The following is a 20,389-nucleotide window of genomic DNA, read 5'->3' on the forward strand; positions in this document are numbered from 1 at the left end:
ATGTGTAGTTTTTACACAAACGGAATCATTTTTTATATACTATTTGTAATCTGCCTTTTTCACATAATAAAGTAAAAGTAAATATTTTTCCATGGTAATTTTAAAATTAAGAAAATTATTAATGGGGAAGCCAAATATTATTTCCATTATACAGTGTGCTTGCCACTCCCCCAGTTTCTCTTGGTTGGTGGTACAGCAACCTGGATCTGAGGTCCATTCCCTCAGAAAAGGCTGGCCTACAGGCATCAGGTTTTTGATTTCTAGTCTTTTGTAGCTCCCCAGGGGTTGTCATACTTACTGTGTTTCTTGAGTCTCCTGCTAAAACCCTTCCTCCATCTAAGGGTGACAGCTATAGACTAGAATAAATCTGAATGTCAGCAATTAGATATTCATAAAGATGAAGCAAACATTGTCCTCACTATATACAGTGGTTCACATATGTCTCTATGCCTTATTGAGGAATTTGAAGCAAAGAAACTGAAGAGTTATTACTCCTACTGAAATTTTTAAAATTACAATCTTGCTAATTCCTAGGACTGTAATATGGAGGTTCTCATCTTACATCTGAAGGTGGGGTGGGTATCAGTTATAAATAGGGAAAGTTTGTAGATTTTAAATGATAGCAGGAAATGTTAGCTGCCAGGGCTGTGTGATGAAACCAGTGGCTTAATGAATTAAATGGTGATGGGTCGAATGGGCCATAAAGTAGATTTGTAGCAAATGGTAACTTTATCTTTCAAGAAATGAAGTATTTTTTCAGTAAACTCATTATTTATTGAGGTTTTGTTTAATTAGTTTAAAACGTCTGATTTGAGAAGCATATTAGGGTGTGCCTCTTCTCACCACACCTCCACTGCAGAGTGTGTTGAGGTCATCAGAGGGGACACGTGGCCAGCCCAGTTCTCTCCCCTACTCCCTGGGATGTAAGATCTGTGAAAAGGTGAGGCTGTGGCTTTCCCAGAAAATTGACAATGTCCTTGAAGAAGGAAAGGGGTGTCATTTATGTGTGTTTAAGGAAAGGGGGCTATTCAGCAGAGTCCTTTGTTGGACTTACTGCTTTGTCATAGTAATATTAAGGATATGTATAATGACAGCAGAAACAATAATAATCATAAATCAGCAACAGCAGCACCACCATTCATTTATTTTTTTAATTATTTTTATTTTTTTACCCTTACCCAATATAACGCCCTTTAATATTATACATTCTATTCCATTCCATTTTATTCCATGCTATCTAATTTTTTAGATGCTAGTCACAACCTGACACTTTGACTTCAGAGCCCTCGGAAGCACAACCAACCCATAGTTTGAAAAAGGCTGGCTAATTTAGACCAGTCTTTGTTTACATCTTGGAGTTGGCAGGTGTTACTCTGAACAGCATCAGACTTCTGTGAGCAGGAAAGAGGAGGGGTGGGAATTTGGTGTTTTGAAAAATAGTAGGCAGACTTTGCTACATCTTCTTCACTTCTTATCAGTAAATGATACAATTCTGTGTATTTTTTCTGCGTATTTTAATTTTCATTACTTGCAGGTAACATAAAGGTGAATAAAATTTGTATTAGCAATTCAAATTAGTTATTTGGTAATGAATGGTGATGATGGTAACACAACATTGTGAATATTATCAATACCACTGGATTGTTTACTTGAAAGTGGTTAAGTGGGAGATTTTTAAAAAATGAAATTGACTCCATCAAAAACTAAAACTTCTGCTCATTGAGAGACATAATTAAGAAAATGAAAAAACCTTAGAGGGGGAGAAAATATTCACAATACATACATCTGGCAAAGGATCCCTACAAATACATATTAAAAATACAAAATAGCTTAATAAAAAATTAGAAAATACTTAACAGATACTTCATAAAAGAAGACACACGAATGACCAGAAAGCACACAAAAGTGTTCAGCACCATAGTTATCAAGGATGTGTGCATTAAAACCATAGTAGAACACCACACCCACTAGTGTGGTTAAAATTAAATAATACCAACAGCAGTATATGTTGGAAAGGATGTGGAGCTATAGGAACTCTCTTTTATTTCCCCCCTCATGCAAAAACATGTTTTAATTTGTACATTTAGTCACTATTATTGTACACTCTAGGCATTCTTAGATTATACCATCTCAGTGTTTATCATCTGTCTTTCATTCTGGTTCTATTTGTGCCCCCAACCGTCCTCCCTCTGTCATTCTCACATTCAGCTTCATTCAGTGTTCTAACATTATTGTGCTATAATTAGGTAGTATTGTGCTGTCTGTTTCTGAATTTTTACAATCAGTCCTGTTGCACAATCTGCATCTGTTCGGCTCCAGTTACCCAAAATCTACCCTATTTCTGTCTCTTGATGGCCTCTGTTCTTAGCACCATTGAACACCATTTGTGCACCTTACAATGTACCTTTTAGATGTGATGTTTTTAATCTTTACAATAAACCCTTCAGGAAGAATATATCGTCCCCATTTTACAGATGAGGAAACTGAAGGCCAAAAAGATAAGTGTCTTATCCAAGGTCATATGGCTAATGAGTGCCCAGGCAAAATTTAATCCCGGGTTTCTGGCACCAAAAGGAATATGACTACCATCCCTTAACCCCTACCCCCTATTCACTGCTCGCTTTATTCTAGGGAAGTGAATTTTGGCCTTTTTAGTGTTTAGCATAGCATTTTTTGTGTTTTATGTGTGTATGTGTATTTGGGTGTATATGTTTTATGAGTACTGGTAAAGTGATAGCTTTTAAAATGCAATTTCAGCATTTTGGGAAATGACCTTTTTCTACTTTAAAAGTTCTAGTTCTAGAGAGATTTAAAAATAAGAACCATTAAACGGTATCTCTCAACTCCCGGAGAGAATTTGTACTTTAAAAAACAAACTTTCAGCAGGGCTGGTCTACTGTAAAGACAGATTGGTTTGTTTACAAGTTTAGCACTGTTTTTAGGATGGTTGGTGCTGAATTACTAAGGTTTCTGATTGCTCTCCAACATGTAAAGGCTTGAGATGGAGAAAAGTTAATATTTTCTAAGCACTTTAGTTGTATCTTTGGTTATATATGAAGAAATTTCAGAATACTCTTACTCATTCAAAAAAAGGGATTAACTTAACTCAATGAAATAATCAATCTACCCGGTTGTTGTGGTGATGTTTTTAAGAAGTAGAAGGCTTTGTAAGACAGGGGACATTATTTTATAGGAGAAAAAGTTTTAAAACAAAAGAGACATCTCTTGCATAAGAACAAGAGTAAATTTTGACACAGAACAGAGAGGAGTGCCAGTTACCGTAAGTTCTTGTGTATTTTTAGAGTCTGTGTCTCATGGGGTCTCTCACCGCCTCCTTTCTAAGCCAGTGTTGCCAGCTGACTCTATCCCTTTATGCTATAGCAGTTTTATTCCAACACAGGTATAATTTGGGTAAGGAGGGCCGGAGGAAGAATGATCTGGCTTCTAAAAAGGGTGGCTCAGGAACATCAGCACCCCACGTCAGGCTGCAGGGTACTTACCTCCCTCTGTGACACTTCACCCTCCCCCTCACAATGCCAGTTGAAAGATTTTTTAGCTCTATCTTAGTAGCCTTTTAATGTAAATATAACATTGTTCTGGCTAGCAAAGGGGAAAGTATCCTTCAGGAAAAAAGAAAAAAGAAAAGAAATAACTGTGTAACACTGGAAAGAGTAAAAGAAAAAAAAACAAGGCAAAGAACCAGTCAGCATCCCTGTTATCACTGCTTATATTTTGTTTCCCACCTCCCCCCCCCCCCAAAGCTTCCATACTCTTTACTAACGAAATAAATCTCCTTTTCATTAAAAGCCAATCTGTGTCTGGTGTGTCGCATCCCAGCAGCTAGCAAACTAGAACAGATTTCGTACTGGAGAGTGGGGTGCTGCTGTGGTGTGCAAATACCAGATTTGTTGGACGAGTGTTTTGGATGGCTAAGGGGAAGATTTTGGAGGAACTATGAAGAGAGAATGATGGAGAAGTCCTGGAATGCTTGAAGAGAATGTTGGTGTAACTGGAACCACTGACAATCTGGACAAAGGGGGATACGAAGGGACAAATTGGAGTTTGCAGAGTGAGAACCATGGATGCTCGGGTCTGAAGCCAAGAAACCTCGGCCAGGAGAGGTTATACATGGAGAGGGTGAGTTTACCCTGAAGGGAGAGGATGAATTTCCCACCTCATTGCAGTGGAAGAGTTGTGCAGCCTCTAGCCTTGGAAAAGATACAGCATGCTCCTTGGGGGACTAGGGAGAGCCTGGCTGCCATCACATGGAGGGGTTGAGCGTGTGCCCCAGAAATGGCAGAGAGCCCAGGGGGGTGGCCCTGATGCCTGGAGAGAGTGGAGCTGAGAAAAAGGTGGTCTCCTCATTGTTCCCCGAGGTTGATTTGGAAAGAGGTGGGCCACTGCATAGGCCCTTAGAAAGGGTGGGACTGCCACTTTCTAAAGCTGAAGGATAAATGACTTTCAGACTTTGAAATCCAATGGTGTTTGCCCTGCAGGTTTTCCTTCCAGTTTCTCCCTATGGATCCTGTGACTGTCCCTCCTTTGCATATTGGCACCAGACAACTTGTTTTGAGATTCACAGGTCCACAGCCAGAAGAGAATTTTTTTTTTCACCTTAATATCGTTTAAGGTGAAGCGTGTAGTTGCCAAGTTGACAAAGGGTGGACATGTGGTAGTTAGATTCACTTGTCATCTTGGCCTGGTGATGGCATCTAGTTCTGTTGCTGTGGACATGACCCAATGGTAGGTGAACTTCATCTGTTGCTGATTACATCTGCAGTCGGCTAGGAGGCATGCCTGCTGCAATGAATGACGTTTGACTTAATTGGATGGTGCTTAAATGAGAGAGTGCAATGTAGCACAGCCCAAGCAGCTTAGCATACCTCATCTTAGCACTCACAGCTCAGCCCAGGATTTTGGAGATGCAGAACGAATTCACCCTGGGGAAAGTTGTTGGAACCCAGAGGCCTGGAGAGAAGGCCAGGAGAGATGGCCCTGTGCCTTCCCATATAAGAAAGAACCTCAGTTGAAAGTTAGCTGCCTTTCCTTTGAAGAACTAATGAAATAAATCCCCTTTTATTAAAAGCCAGTCTGTCTCTGGTGTGTTGCGTTCCGGCAGCTAGCAAACTAGAAAACTCTAATATTTTAGTAAAGAATATTCGTAAGAAGAACATGCCTTGAAGTTCTTGATGATTTGAAACGATACTGGACTTAAGGGCAGGGTGCACATCTGGCTCCTTCCTTTCTTTATCCTGAGGTTTTGGACGGGTTATCAAGCCTCCTTCAGCAACAGTTTTCTTGTGTATGCGGTGGACTAATTTGGGTCTGGGATACTATATGGTGAGGTGGAAGTGTGTACACAGCCAGTTAGAGCCAGGCAGAAGTGGATAGACCCTGGCTTGAATCCTAGAGCAGTTGTATAACTCACATTCTCCTTCCAGGGAAAATGAAAGGAACCAAAGGTCTTGTTCTGGAGCCCACTTTATACTAAGTACTCTGCTGGGTGCTACAGTGCATTATTTTGTTTAAACTTCAAAAGCACTTCAATGCAAGGAGTGGGGAAACCAAATCAATAGGCCAAGCCCTCAATCTTGGGGTTTGTTCATATGAAACTTATCCCCACAAAGGATAGACTAAACCTACTTAAAATTAGGCTAAGAGTCACCCCTAGAGAACCTCTTTTGTTGCTCAGATGTGGCCTCTCTCTTTCTCAGGCAATATAGCAAGCAAACTCACTGCTCTCCCTCTCTCTACATGGGACATGACTCTCAGGGGTGTAAACCTCCCTGGCAATGTGGGACAGAAATCCTAGAATGAGCTGGGACTCAGCACCAAGGGATTGAGAAAACCTTCTTAACAGAAAGGGAAAAGAGAGAAATGAGACAAGATGAAGTGGCAGTGGCTGAGAGATTTCATTGTCAAGAGGTTATCCTGGAGGTTATTCTTATGCATTATATAGATATCCCCTTTTTAGTTTAAGGTGTATTAGAGAGGCTAGAGATAAATGCCAGAAACTGTAGAGCTGTGTTCTAGTAGCCATGTTTCTTGAAGATGAATGTAGAATGATATAGCCTTCGCAATGTGACTGTGTGATTGTGAAAACCTCATGTCTGATGCTCCTTTTATCTGTGATACTGACAGATGAATAAAAAATATGGATTAAAAATAAATAAATAATAGGGGGAACAAATGTTAAAATAAATCAAGTAGATTGAAATACTAGTGAACAATGAAAGGGAGTGGTAAGAGAGGTATAGAAAAAAATAGGGGAACAAGGGTTAAAAACTTGAGTAGATGGAAATACTAATAATGATCACTGAGAGGGAGGGAAAAAGGTGTATGGTGTGTGTGAGTTTTTCTTTTTTCTTTTTATTTCTTTTTCTGGAGTGATGCAAATATTTTAAAAAATGATCATGTTGAGGTATATACTACTATGTGATGATATTGTGAGCCCTTGATTGTACACTATATAATACGGAATGTTTGTATGGTAAGAATGTTCATGTCTGTATGTGGTTTTGGTTTGATAATACAAAATAAATTAAACTTCCAAGGCAGGTGTTTTTATCCCAGTGTTAATGAAGTGAACTGATAGTAATTAAATACTCTCCAGAATAATTCCTCACTCTGAAGCTTACTGCTACAGGATTAGACAAGGTAATGCATATAAAGTACCTAGTGCTATGTGATGTTCAATAAATGCTGAATTTTTTCTTGCTGTTCTTCCATCAACAAACTTAATCATGTTAATACAATGTTAAGTGACAGTGTTGTCCTACATGGTAGTGTGCTCTAGAAAATATCATTGTTAATTTTGCAGTTTACAGACAGCTTAAATAGAGAACCTACCCCCTAGTGGGAAATGACTTCTAGGGGTGTGAGTCTCCATGGCAATGTGGGACATGACTCCTGGGTATGAGTCTGGCCTTGGCACCATGAGATGGACAATCCTTCCTGACCAAGAGGTGGGGAAAGAAATGTAACAAAGAAAAATATCAGTGGCTGAGAGAGATCAAATAGACTCCAGAGACTATTATGAAGACTACTCTTATGAAAGCTTCAGCTAATTGCTGTTTGCCATGGTTTGCCAAACCTGAACCAACATCCTTCCTGTCAGCCCTAAAGAATACCTGGGACTTTATCTGAGATTCTACAAAGGTTCCATGCACTATGATTACTTTACAGAAGCCTACAGCTTCCAGATGGGTTCCTAGGCCAGATAAGTCCTGAAACCCAGAGGGGCCAGCCTCTCCAGAACATCAACTAGTTCCATCCCCTTATCCTATATTATCAACATCCGTTTCCAAGATGAAAAGTTAGAATGGGCATAGCTCAAATACCCCTAAAGATAGGGAGAAAGATCAAAGGAGAAAGAAGAGCTATAACAGAGAAGACAGCATTTAACAAAGGAGTATGACTGCTGAATCATTATACTGATATATCTTTTTAGTCTCTAGTGTCTTGGAGCAGATAGAAGGAAAAACCTGAAATTGTGGAACTGTAACTCATACCAAACTCTGAAATCTGTTCTGTAACTACTTGTTACAATGTACTTTGAAATGTATTGCTTTTTTATGCATATGTTATATTTCACAATAAAAGAATGTTTTAAATTAAAAAAAAAAAAGAAGTCTGTGGTGGAATCCCACATCGTTTGACATGACAGCAGTATTTGCTTTACTGAAATCTCAAAACAAGTGGTTGTGAGGACTCCCTCAGGAGATGCTTGCCCCCAGCCATGCCTTTAAAATGCCTGTCCTCTTTGTGAGGCTGTTAGGCCACAGGCAAAATGCAGCTCCTGCAGCCTCAGCGTCTGGGAGGGTGGAGCTTCCCTGGGGGTTGTGGCGTCCTCATGGAAGTCGAAGGATAGGATTAGGGAAGGGAGAGGAACAGACCTTCTTTATGTAGTGTTTTTATGTGTTGGTGAGAGAAATGTTTTGTTTTCCTGGTGACTCACTTTGGAGACAGCAGATGGTTTGAAGATTTGGAGCAGAGAAGCCTGGAAAAGGACCAGGTCAACGTGAGGGGGACAGAGAAGCTTAGAGCCCCATAGCTGAGGAGCAGAGCAGCAGATGGCGAAAAGGAGAGAGCTGCTGGCTCTTTGGGCCTTTTCAGATGGTTGCACAATAACAATTGATTGCAAATTATGGATGAAATGTTTGGAAAGATGTTCTATTAATACAACTGGTGTAGGGTCAAGGGCTCATCTGATGACAACAACTCAAGTGATTTACCTGTTCTGTCCATTCCCACTATAGAACGGGGTGGTGTGTGGATAAAGATGAGAAGGCAAAGCCTTAAATGAAAGTGCGGTGCGCTCTTGAAGAAGAATGCCATTCGCGAGACGACTAAAATGAATGCAGGTGGTGGCACAAGTGCTCAGTAATATGGATCTGCTTTGTTTTTCTTCTTTCATTTCAGGATGTTGCTGAGAAGAAGGAATGTAAAGGTTACTGCTAATGTTTGACTCGCTACAATTAGAATTCACTCATGGTTTTCAGAGTTTCTGTTCAGTAGTACGAGCAGTTGGGGTGTAAGAAATGTCAAGCCGATTTGGGCATCACGTTTGAGTCATAATTATTATCCTTGAGTAAAATAGCTCTTGGAACGTTACATGTTTCAGCCTTTAATGCCATTAATGATCTTAAATAGTTTCAGATATTCAGCAAATGCAGGCCCATCCCTGCTACCGAGTATAGCCGGCACTTTCCAGTTATAAAACTGAAATGTAACCATATGTAATGGGCATGGAGAGTGTGGGGAACAGTCTACAAAATTAAACAATTTCAGTTGGATTTTATTGATTCTTGTGGCTGTGATTGAGTCCTCATTGTGTCAGGGTTTGACCGGATTCAGGATCTGTGTCAACCCCTGTCTCAGGAAGGTGCCAGACTGGTTGGCACAACTGTGTGAATAAGAAAGAGGTGCCCTCTGGGTGGTCAGAGGGTGGAAAGGTGAAATCTCTGGGCAGATGCAATAGCCCCAGATCCCCTACTTGGAGTGCCCAGCCTGGCAGGGAAGGTGTGGGCCCTAGGCGGCCCCCTTACCCATCACCTTTGTGTCCCAAACACACTGCACAGCTGCCTGCCTGCCACCCACCTTCTCAGCCTGCTTCTGCAGACTCACCTCTCTTGGGCTCTGAACTCGAGGTAAGAGAAGCAGCATCTTACTTATTCCACCCTTGTGGAGTTTGATCTAGGACTGTTATACTCGGGGTGTGAGCCTGGTGTTTCTGTGTCCATGGGCCCAAAGACCATCCCTGGATCTTTCTATCTTGGCCTAGTTTTTACGACAAGGCCACCACTGTGGTTTCCTTTCAGCAGTCTAGACTGGCTCTTGGAAGAAAGTCCTGTCCCTTTGGTGGGAACCAACTACCCCATACCCGAGGCACCCTTCTACCCTAGTCTCTGGCTGTTGTCCTCTTCCTAAACCAGACAGACCACCTAAAAGAACAGTCTTAGCACCATTAATGAATGATAAAACCTAACAGTTACAACACCCCTGCTAGGAGCTAGCACCCTTCTGAATTCTTTGTTGTGAAAACATATTTAACTTCCAGGAGAACTCTGCTGTCAGGGACTTTTGTTATCCCCAGTTATACATGTGAGGAAACAAAGGCACAAAGAGGCTAAAGAACATGCCCAAGGTCCACAGCCAGTATGTGGCAAACTGCACTCTATCTGTAGGAGACCCCCTGAAACCCCTGGTGCTATCTGCCCTCCAGAAACAGAGTCAGAGTCCCCTCCTATTCACACATGAGATCCATCGCCATGGAGGGTGCAGCCAGCCCGGGAGCCCCACGTTTGTAGTCCGCCAAGATAGACTCTCCCACCTTTGGAGTCCGCCAAGATAGACTCATCTCATCTCATCCTTGCTTCTTCCTTTCCCACCGGAGCAAGTGTTTTGAGTCACCATTTGCCTCAGTGCCAGTCTCATCAGGTAACCCAATAAAATTCCATTCATAGCAAGCTGATTCCAGAAGATCACATTTCAAGCATGTGGAATATTCCCCAACAAGTGTAGTATTGGGAGACTTAGTTGAAATGGCCCTTAAGTTGCATTTTGGTACCCACAAATGCGATTTCTAACTGCTGATTAGATTAGGCCTGACATTTGAGCACATGTGATCAGTAGGCTCATTGTGAAGAAATCATTCCCAGATCTGAACTGTAACTGGCTGGAAAGAAATTAGATGTTTTCTTTCCACTCTATTTTTGTTAAATGTTCTGTTAGGTTGGTAAACCTAAGAAGGAAAACCTTTAAGGCTGATTCTAAAAATACCCCCACTATTACAGTTTTTGTAGGAGAAACTCTGTGGGTAAGTGCAGTGCTCCCTTTCAGTAAACAAGCAGCTGATTCTGAGCACGTGGGGGCAGTATATCTTCTGCCTGCTTCTAGCCCCCTCTCCTGATCCCCCACTGTTGCCTCAAGAAAGGTAGATCATTGTTTTGACCAAAGTTAAGCATAAAGTAAATCTGTTGTTACCAGAGAGAACCCACATTGTGCCAGAGAAAGAGAGATTTAAAAGCTTAGACCCCATCTGCGATGGTCTTTCCATTGCTTCGATCTGGAGGCATTGATTCCCTAAATGTATTTGGAACTAGAAATTTGTTCTTAAGACAAAATTCTCCTTCTGATACTCTAAGACCCTTTCAGCTATTGTGATGATTGTTTGCTTCCTGTCCACTTGTTTTCTAATGAAAGTAAAGATGCAATTTGAGTTTTCAGTGGATCCCATCAAAACTGTCATCTCATTTCACCAGGGAGAAAATTAGTCCTGGGGCAAGAGACCGCAAGGGTGCTGGGTGGGGCAGGCCAGATGTTCTGGGGTTCTCCAGCCTCTGCCAGTTGCAATGGCTCTTGCTTTCCTGGTCTTCTTGGCACTTTCCCTGTCAGGTCTTGGTTCTCACAGGCTGCGAGGGTGAGCTGGTGAGAGCAGGGCTGGGGTCTCCCCTGGGGCTTCTGCTGTCACCCTGCTCACCTTCCTTTCCTTTCTTTTCCCATCTGTCCTGTTCCTTTAGCACCATTTGCCCTTGCCTCCAGTTTTAAGGAGTACTTGATAGACTTGCTATTACCTACCTTGTTGTTTTTGTATGTGGAAAGTGTGTGTGTGTGTGTGTTTCATTTATGTATCTGTAAAATATAAAACATATGTCTTCAGATGCATGTCGGAACTTAGTTTTTAAATAATTAGTAAAATATTTGAAAGGGGAGAATACGATCCTTTATGTAAAATTGAGAATAAGCTCCCAGTCTCCATTTACTTCTCCACTTTTCTCCATCCAAATCCACAGTAGAACATGCTAAAACAACAACATCAACAAAACTCGATTCATATAACTTGGCAGGGTCAGTTCATTCTTACTGTTTTTCAAATAACTTGTCATAATTCACTGCTATAGAATCTTTTAAAATATTAATCCAAGTCTTGTTTATCTTTGAAACCTGGATACTCATATTCACTGAAATAAAAAAGAAAAGCTAGGGGGCAGCATTCTTTTCCTGGAAATATGATAGGGGGAAAAATCTAAACGTGTATTTCTGCATCACTTAAAATGGCTAAGGTTAAAAATGAGGAACCACTTTGAGATGATTTAAACTGAGAATCTAAATTGATTCTAACACTGCAGAATTATCTCAGACTCCAAGGATGGAATGCAGTGGGGATTATGATGTTATCAGAACCAAGTCTGGGTAGCTAAACACACCCTCTCTTTCCCCAGGAGCTAGATTTTAGGCGCCTATTTTATTCTCTTCATCTGCAGACTAGCATTCTTGACTTATCAATTGCAATTCCAAATTCTTGGAAAGGTTCTCTGATTGGCCCAGGTGTGGTCAGGAATGGTACAGGTCAGCTCACCTGCCCCTGCCAGGTATTTGTCTGATTATAGTGGTGTTCAACTTGTCAGTCACCACTTGGAAGTAATACCTCCCTATCCCACATGAGGCTGAATTTTTAAAATCACTTTAGAAGACTAGAATGAGATGGAAAGGAGCACATGTATTCTGTTCTCTTTTCACTTCTTTTGTCCTTGACATCTGACGCCAGTCTGATGTGGAAGCTAAAGAGGTTTCTTAGATAACAATGAACAGATATGCCATGGTTTCCTGTATCCACCTTAGCTTGCTAGATCATCTTCAGGATTCTTTGGAATTCGGATTACGAACTGCCTTACAGCAGCCAATTATTCAGAACCTCTCCAATAATTATCTTCTAAGAAATGTGAGTATTGTTCTTGTCCCCCTTTCTAGAGAGTCACCAAAAGGGTGAATCCTCTGTGGGTTGATATGAACTGCCGGGGGAAGTCCATGTTTAGGCAAACTCAAATGCTATCGCTGGAGGGTTCAGTTTTAGTCCCCCACCCCCTGCCCTTCATCTCCAGAGGGCTTGCATGTTTAAAATGCAAAACTGGAGCTGACCTTCTCCTCCTAAAAGGCACCTTGGATTTGGAAAAGTGTAGGTGCCTCCTGCAAGTGTGTCTCAGTATTTGAGAGAAATTGTACTTGTTTGGCTTATGTGACAGGAATGTGTTCTTAACCTTTCTGTGACTCCCTTTGTGTATTTAAACTTTTTAAAAATTTTTAATTTTAGTGGCATATATACAACCTAAAACATCGCCATTTAATTGCATTCAGATATATGATTCAGTGGTGTTACTGGCATTCATAGTGTCCTCCTACCACCAGCATCCATTACCACAATTTTTCCATGACCTCCAACAGGGATTCTATGGCTTTGTATTTTGAAAGCCAGCATATGTGAGTGTGCTAATTCAGCCAGCTATTCAGATACATCCTCCAATAATGCTGTCAGAAAAGTCAAATGCTGAGCCTCTCTTACAGATGTTCACCAGCTCTCACCTAGCAGGACCAAGGGAACCTCTTTCCCTCTTTTGATCATTTTATACCTTTTTGGTTTGCTTTCCAGTAGCTTCAACTGATAATGCCATTTGTTTGTGTAGCATCATCAAGAAAGACCCTTATTGGCCCACGGTCAATACTTAAAGACCTCTCATTCACATGACTGGAGCAAACCTGAGTTACTTAGCAAAGTGTAAAGGTAAACCCACACTTAGAAATTGTTGGTCCTGAAAAATGTTCTATGAATCAAAGCCACCTTTAAGGAAAGAACAAAAGTTCCCAGCTAATCCACCCAAGGTTCTTATGGTTTCATGTTCTTTGGGTAACGTAAGCTAAAGCAGGAACACTCAAAGAAAATTCCAGGGGGAAAAATTATATGCTGCTACTGCTGGAAAGAAACATGCTAATGCTAAGATAGAAGGCTGTGAGAAATTAGCTATGTACAATGAATGATTGACTCTTCAAAGAAATCAGTTAAGGAAGGCTTCATTGCCAGAAACATATTTCAACTATTCAGTTGTTAAAACTGTAGCTAGTTTGAGCATTGCTGTTTGTAAACCTTATGGAATAGAATAGTGTTTGACATAATTACTTCTCAGGAACTAATATTACCATCTGCTCAGCCAGGGCTTTTGGAGTTGAGCAACCTGAGTTTAAATTTTAGATTTGCCCTTTGATAACTGTTGTTCCTCAGTTTCTTCCTCCCGTGCTTCCTAATAGTTTCCAGGGTTTAATTAGATAATAGCTCCACCCAGACATAGCTGGAGAGTGAGATGATTCAGGGCTTCATTCCCCCTACCCCAGACAAATGCTTTGAACAACCAGCAAGAACTGGCAGAAATCTTTCTAAAACCTCCAGAAAACATTTAAAGTATTGCAGTAAAAGGGTGAGCACTGAATCAGGAAAAAGGCAACTTAAAAGCAGTAGGTGAAAGGTTTAGGAGGTGAACAGGTGAGAAAGTAGAAAGGTAGACCAGGAAATTTGAAGTGTGTGTGGGGGGTGATTTCTGTGCTCCTGGGCAGAACTCACCAAACCCAAGATGAAGGGAGGTGAGTGCACATGTGGGCTTCGTTGCGGGCAGCTTTTAAGGATGGGGGTCAGGTGACGTCGGGAAGGGGCAGTTCATTAGTTCCAGAAGTCAGGTTGGGAGGGGTGACACAGCCTCCACAGCTCCAGTTGCAGTGCCTTTCCCCATTCCCTCGACCTAACATTCCAGCCTTTTTGTGATAACAGGGCGCCGAGATCTTTCTGGCTACTTCCTGCTATAATGGGGCGGCGTTATAGGCCGGAACAGTCATGGCCAGGGGAGTGGGGAGACTGGCTGTAGGAATCTGGTGAGGAAGGCAGGTGATGATAATGATGTAGGAGCATTTGGTTGACTGCTCCCCGGGATAGTTCCTTCATGCATCCCTGAAGGAAGTTGAGGAGGCAGGGAGCTAGGAGAAAAAAGAGACAGATTAGGATAACTGGTCCTAGTAGTGGGAGGAGCCATGTTTCCCGGGGAGAAGAAAACCAGTTTAAGGTAGAGTTAGTTCCTTGCTTTCTGTGGTAGAGTTCGTCTCTTAGTTTGTTTAGGGTTTGAATATTTTGCTCCACCAGACCTGACTCGTTGACACAATAGCAGCATTCCACTTGTAGGAATATACACGTTCCTCCTTTTTCAGCTGTCAGTAGGTCTAATGGCCGTTGATTTTGAAGAGTTAGCTGGGCTAGTGTGATGAATTGGCAATGTAGAGAGGAGAGGGATTCTGACATTGATTCCAGGGCTACCTGTAGTCGAGTTTCGAAGTTTTGAGAGGTTAAAATACCATGTCCCAGTGCCCCTCCTGCTGCAGCTGAGGCTGCGACTGAAGCAGTTAGGCTGATGCCTACCAGGATAGGAAGAAAGGCAGCCCTTTTTGAGTGAGGAGAGGGCAGTAGCCAAGTTAGTTCAGACTACCCATAGAGGATCAGTTGAGGAACAATAGTTACCAGGAAGCATGGTCCTGGGGCAATAGAGTTAAGGCACTTGGTAAGAGTTCCATTACACGAAATATTGTTCTTTAGGATCATGGGTGGTGCTGTGGATAGTGACATTAGTTTGGCACTTGCTATGAAGTTTTGTTTGAGGGTTTTTTAATCCAGTGTACTGAGGCTTTTAATTTGGCAAGAAGATCTTGCTAGGGCAAGAAGGCATTACTAAGAAAGAATGTATAATGGGGCACCCTTCTATTAAACATGTAAGCGGTCCAGTAGTTAAGGGGCGTGAAGGACGACCGTCTATGCCCATAACCGTGACCTGGGAAGGAAGGAGTTGACCTGGGTAAGAGGGGAGGATGGAAAAGGTAACCCCTATGTCCACTAAAATGGAGGTGGACTTACCTGCTACCTTGATTGTTACCCTGGGCTCGACGAGGGTGATTGGGATCGGTGAGGCCGGGTGTTGTCAGTCATCGGTGGCCAGGCCCAGGACTGCTAGCGGTGGGTTAGGGGTTGGAAGGACGGCCCCTCCACGGCCAGGCGCCGAGGGGCAGTCACTTTTCCAATGTCCCTTTGTACCACAGAGAGGGCATGGTCCCTTGGGCGGTCGAGGATTGGGGCACTGGTGGGACCAGTGTCCTTCGAGGCCACATTTGAAGCACTTTCCTGGTGGTGGATTAGTCATAGCCAGCTTCATCTCCATTGAAGTGAGCCACAGAGCTGCAATCAGGGATTGGGTTTATAAATTCACGTTTCAGCAGTCCCAGGATTCCTTTTCTGCCCTCTCTAGTTCATCACGAGTATTAAAAATTTTAAAGGCCATGTTTACCAGGTCATGGATAGGGGCCTGAAGACCGTCCTCAATTTTTCTAAGTTTACACCTTATATCTGGAGCCAATTGGGATATAAAGTGTGTGGCTAAAACAGTTTTACCAGCCTCCGAGTCGGGGTCTAGGTGGGTATATTGGGAGAGGGCTTCTGTGAGCTGGTGTAGAAAAGCAGCCGCGTTTTCATCAGGACCCTGGGTAATTTCCCTTAGCTTATGGAAATTTACTACTTTATTTGAAGCTTTCTGCATGCTGGCTATGAGGCATGTAAGCATTTTGTCCCGTCTAGTCCACCCGTTCCTTCCCGCTGGAGTGTCAACCTGATATTCCCACCCTGGCTCTTGGCCTGGCACAGCCTCGGCCCCTACTGGCATGGTGTGGTCGGTTATATACACCTGGTTAGCATGGGCCCTGGCTGCACTGAAAATGTGGTCCATTTCATCTGTAGTTAGATTACATGAGCAGATTACATGAATGTTATGCCAGGTTAAATTGTAGACATTAGCTAGATATTGGAATTCCTTAGTATGGGCGGTTGGGTCCCTGGAGAATGAACCTAGCCGTTTCTCAATATTAGAGAGGTCAGCTAGGGAGAAAGGGGTGTGTACTCGAACTCACCCCTCAGGTCCTGCAACTTCCTGTAGTGGACAGTAAAGAGTCCTTTGAGCAGGTATGAGAGCTTATAGGTGAGGAGGGCAAGGCTGTTGAGGACAGTGGGGGACTGGATGGAGATGGAAGGGGAGGATAAGATGGTGGCTGGAATGCTGCCGGAGCAGAGGTGGAAGAGGGGGGTAAGATGGTGGCTGGAATGCTGCCAGAGCAGGGGTGGAAGAGGGGGGTAAGATGGCGGCTGGAATGCTGCCGGAGCAGGGGTGGAAGAGGGGGTAAGATGGCGGCTGGAATGCTGCCTGGGTGGGGGGAGGAAGAGGGGGGTAAGATGGTGGCTGGAGCCCCGCCGGTGGAGGAGGAAGAGAAAGGCAAGATGGCGGCGGGAGTGCCCCTGGTGCGGAAGGGGAGAGAGGAGGGCAAGATGGCGGCTGGGACGTCACCAGAACAGAAGGAGGAAGAGAAGGAGAAGATGACGACTGAGATGTCGCCGAAGCAGAAGGGGGGAGGGAAAGGCAAGATGGTGACTGGAGCACCGCTGGAAGGAGGGGAGGGTAGGGCTAGGGAGAGGAGGATACAAAGGGAGGGACGGGAGCACAGAAGGAAAAAAGCCTGGACATAAGGAATTTCGGCCCATTTGTCATTCCTCTGGCAAAAGTTGTGGAGATTCATAAGGATATTAAAATTGAAAGTCCCATCCTCAGACCCATGAGAGAGGACCTGCTGCCCATACTGATGGGTCTCAAAGGAGAAAGGACTGGCCCAGGGGGTGTCAGCGTCCCAACACCCCGAGAGAGTTCTCGGAGCTCTTACGAGCAGGGCTCGTCTCCCCAGGGGACGTCTCACCCTGGTTTGAGGTCCTTTCAGGTCTTGGACCTGAATTTGGGAGGGAAACGAGAAGCGGGGCGTCCCCACAGCTTTTCGAGTCCCGGAAAAAGGGGATGAGGCTTGCGGGCATCCCCATTCACCTCAGCCTTTGGAAGAAAACCTGACGTGAATTCACAATTTTCGGAGAGTAATTAATGGACAGGCCTTTGGAACGGTGAGACCCGGCAGCAGGGCTAGGAGGGAAGGAACTTACCCAATCTGTGGTGGATGCAGTGGCGGCCGAAGGATCCCTTGTTGCTGGCCATGTGGAGGAAGGAGGAGAGAGGAGTCCGGGGTGCCCTTGGCCAGGCAGGCGGCACCCGCGCTCCTCTCCTGGGTTTCGGCACCAGATGAAAGGTTTAGGAGGTGAAAGGGTGAGAAAGAAGAAAGGTAGACCAGGAAATATAAAGTGGGTGGGTGGGGGTATTTCTGCGCTCCCGGGCAGAACTCACCAAACCCAAGATGGAGGGAGGTGAGTGCACATGTGGGCTTCGTCACGGGCAGCTTTTAAGGATGGGGGTCAGGTGACGTCAGGAAGGGGCAGTTCATTAGTTCCAGAAGTCAGGTTGGGAGGGGTGACACAGCCTCCACAGCTCCAGTTGCAGTGCTTTTCCCCATTCCCCCGACCTAACAGTAGGATCTTGGGAGCTACCAGAACCAACAGAACCCACTCAGCCAGTGACCTTTGGAGATGAAGAAGGAGAACACCTGGGGGAGCTTCATGAAACAGAAAGTCAGGAGAGAAAGCTAGCAGACGTCACCATGTGCCCTTCCGGCTGAGAGAGAAACCCCACACTTCATCAGCCTTTCTTGAATGAAGGTAACCTCTTGCTGGTGCCTTAATTTGGACATTTTTATGGCCTTAGAACTGTAAACTTGCAACTTAATAAAGTCCCCCTTTTAAAAGCACTATCCCGTTCCTGGGATAGTGCATTCCGGCACCTTGCAAACTGGAACAGAGCAGCCTCTTCAACAAATGGTGCTTAGAGAGCCAGATATCTGTTTCCATAAGAATGAAGGTGGATCTTTATCTCACACCTTATACAAAAATTAACTCAAAATGGATCAAAAACCTAAACATTAAAGCTAAAACCTTAAAAGGTTTATAACAAAATATAGGGAAATATCTTAAGGATCTCGTGACAGGAGGTGGTTTCCTCGACCTTACACCCGAAGCACGAGCAATAAAAGAATGGATAAATGGGATTGCCTCAAAATTAAACACTTCTGCACATCGAAGGACTTTTTCAGAAAAGTAAAAAGGCAATGGGAGAGAAAGGACTTATCAGATAAGGATTTAATATCCAGAATATATAAAGAGATCCTACAACTGATCAATGACAAATACCCAAATTTAAAATAGGCAAAAAACATGGACAGACATTTTTCCAAAGAAAAGATACAAATGGTGTCATGGTTAGGGACAGGTGTCAACTTGGCCAAGTTGTGGTACCTGTTCATCTGATTGGGCAAGCGCTGGCCTGTCTGTTGCAATGAGGACATTTCATAGGATTAGGTCATGATCACGTCAGCTACATCTACAACTGATTCCATTTGTAATCAGCCAAAGGGGAGTGTCTTCTGCAATTAGTGATGCTAAATCCAATCATGGGAAGCCTTTTAAGGAGGACTCAGAGGAGACAGGTTCCATTCCTGCTTTGGCTGGTGAGCCTCTCCTGTGGAGTTCGTCCAGGCCATCCATTGGAGTCATCGGCTTCGCAGCCTGCCCTGTGGATTTTGGACTCTGCGTTCCTACGGTCACGTGAGACACTTTCATAAATTTTATATTTGCAAGTGTTCCCTGTTGGTTCTGTTTCTCTAGAGAACCCTAACTAATACAAATGGTTTGAAGATCTATGAAGAATTACTCAACTTCACCAGCTGTTCTAGTTTGCTAGCTGCCAGAATGCAATATACCAGAGACGGGATGACTTTTAAAAAAGGGAAATTTAATAAGTTGCTAGTTTACAGTTCTAAGGCTGAGAAAATGTCCCAGTGAAAACAAGTCTATAGAAATTTCCCATCAAAGGCATCCAGGGAAAGATACCTTGATTCAAGAAGGCCAGTGAAGTTCATGGTTTCTTTCTCAAGTGGAAAGGCACATGGCAAACACAGAGTTTCTCTCTCAACTGGGAGGGCACATGGTGAACACGGCATGATCTGCTAGTTTTCTCTCCTGGCTTCTGGTTTCAGGAAGCTCCCCGGGAGGCGTTTTCCTTCTTTATCTCCAAAGGTCACTGGCTCATGGACTTTCTGCTTTGTGGTGCTGCTCTCTCTGAATCATGCTCGCTCTTCAAAATGTTTCCTCTTTTATAGGACTCCAGAAACTTCTCAAGGCCCACCCCAATGGGTGGAGACATATCATCATCTAATCCAGTTTAATAACCACTCTTGACTAAATCACATCATCCAGGGAGATGATCTGATTACAGTTTCAAGCATACAGTATTGAATAGGGATTATTCTGCCTTTATGAAAACATGGCTTTTCTAGGGAACATACATCCTTTCAAACCAGCACACCAGCTATTAGGGAAATGCAAATCAAAGCCATAATGAAAACATCAAGTGCTGGAGAGGATGTGGAGAAATAGGTTCACCCATTCACTGTTGGTGGAGAAATAGGTACACTCATTCACTATTGGTGGGAATGTAGAATATTGCAGCTGTTCTGGAACACAGGTTGTTGGTTCTTCAAGAGGCTAAATGTAGAATTGCCATATGATCCAGGCATCCCATTACTGGGTATATATTTGGAGGAACTGAAAGGAGGGACATGAATGGACATGTGCACACCAGTGTCTATAGCAGCATTAGTCACAATTGCCAAGAGGTGGAAATAGCCATCAACGGACAAGTGGATAAACACACAGGGGTATATATTACAGTATATACTACAAGTATAGACCACAAGATGGAATATGATGTAGCTGTAAGATGGAATAAAGTCATGATGCATGCAACAACAATGCAGATGAAATGTGAGGACATTATCTTGAGCAAAATAAGCCAAAGACAAAAGGACAAATACTGCATGGTCTCACTAATATGAACTAATATGAATATGAATATAATAAACAAACCCTGAGAGTTAAAACTGATATATATGTATCACTGTCAATACTGCACTCTCTTAGTTAACCTACGTCTATTGTAAGTCTTAAAATTGGGGTATATTGCAATACTAGTAGTCAATAAGATGGTGGGGTAAGAAGTATAGGATCTATGAGGGTTTTCTTTTTCTTTTAATTTCTTTTTCTAGAGTAGTA

The 20,389-nt window shown here is 43.1% G+C and overlaps 1 protein-coding gene across 7 annotated transcripts in view; it reads left to right on the forward strand.

Annotated features, from left to right (window-relative positions):
- Positions 1-20,389, forward strand: part of FARP1 (FERM, ARH/RhoGEF and pleckstrin domain protein 1) — a 356,780-nt gene that overhangs the window by 188,660 nt on the left and 147,731 nt on the right. The window contains exon 1 of one of the 7 annotated variants that reach the window (XM_077158566.1): positions 11,106-12,223. The exons of the other annotated variants lie outside the window; for them this stretch is intronic. Within the exon in view, the coding sequence (XP_077014681.1) occupies positions 12,086-12,223 (138 nt within the window). The 5' untranslated portion in view covers positions 11,106-12,085. Of the gene's footprint in view, positions 1-11,105; positions 12,224-20,389 lie in introns of those variants that run through there. 7 annotated transcript variants of the gene reach the window in all.

This window comes from Tamandua tetradactyla, chromosome 4 (genome assembly GCF_023851605.1).
Source record: "Tamandua tetradactyla isolate mTamTet1 chromosome 4, mTamTet1.pri, whole genome shotgun sequence".
Classification (NCBI taxonomy): Eukaryota; Metazoa; Chordata; class Mammalia; order Pilosa; family Myrmecophagidae; genus Tamandua; species Tamandua tetradactyla.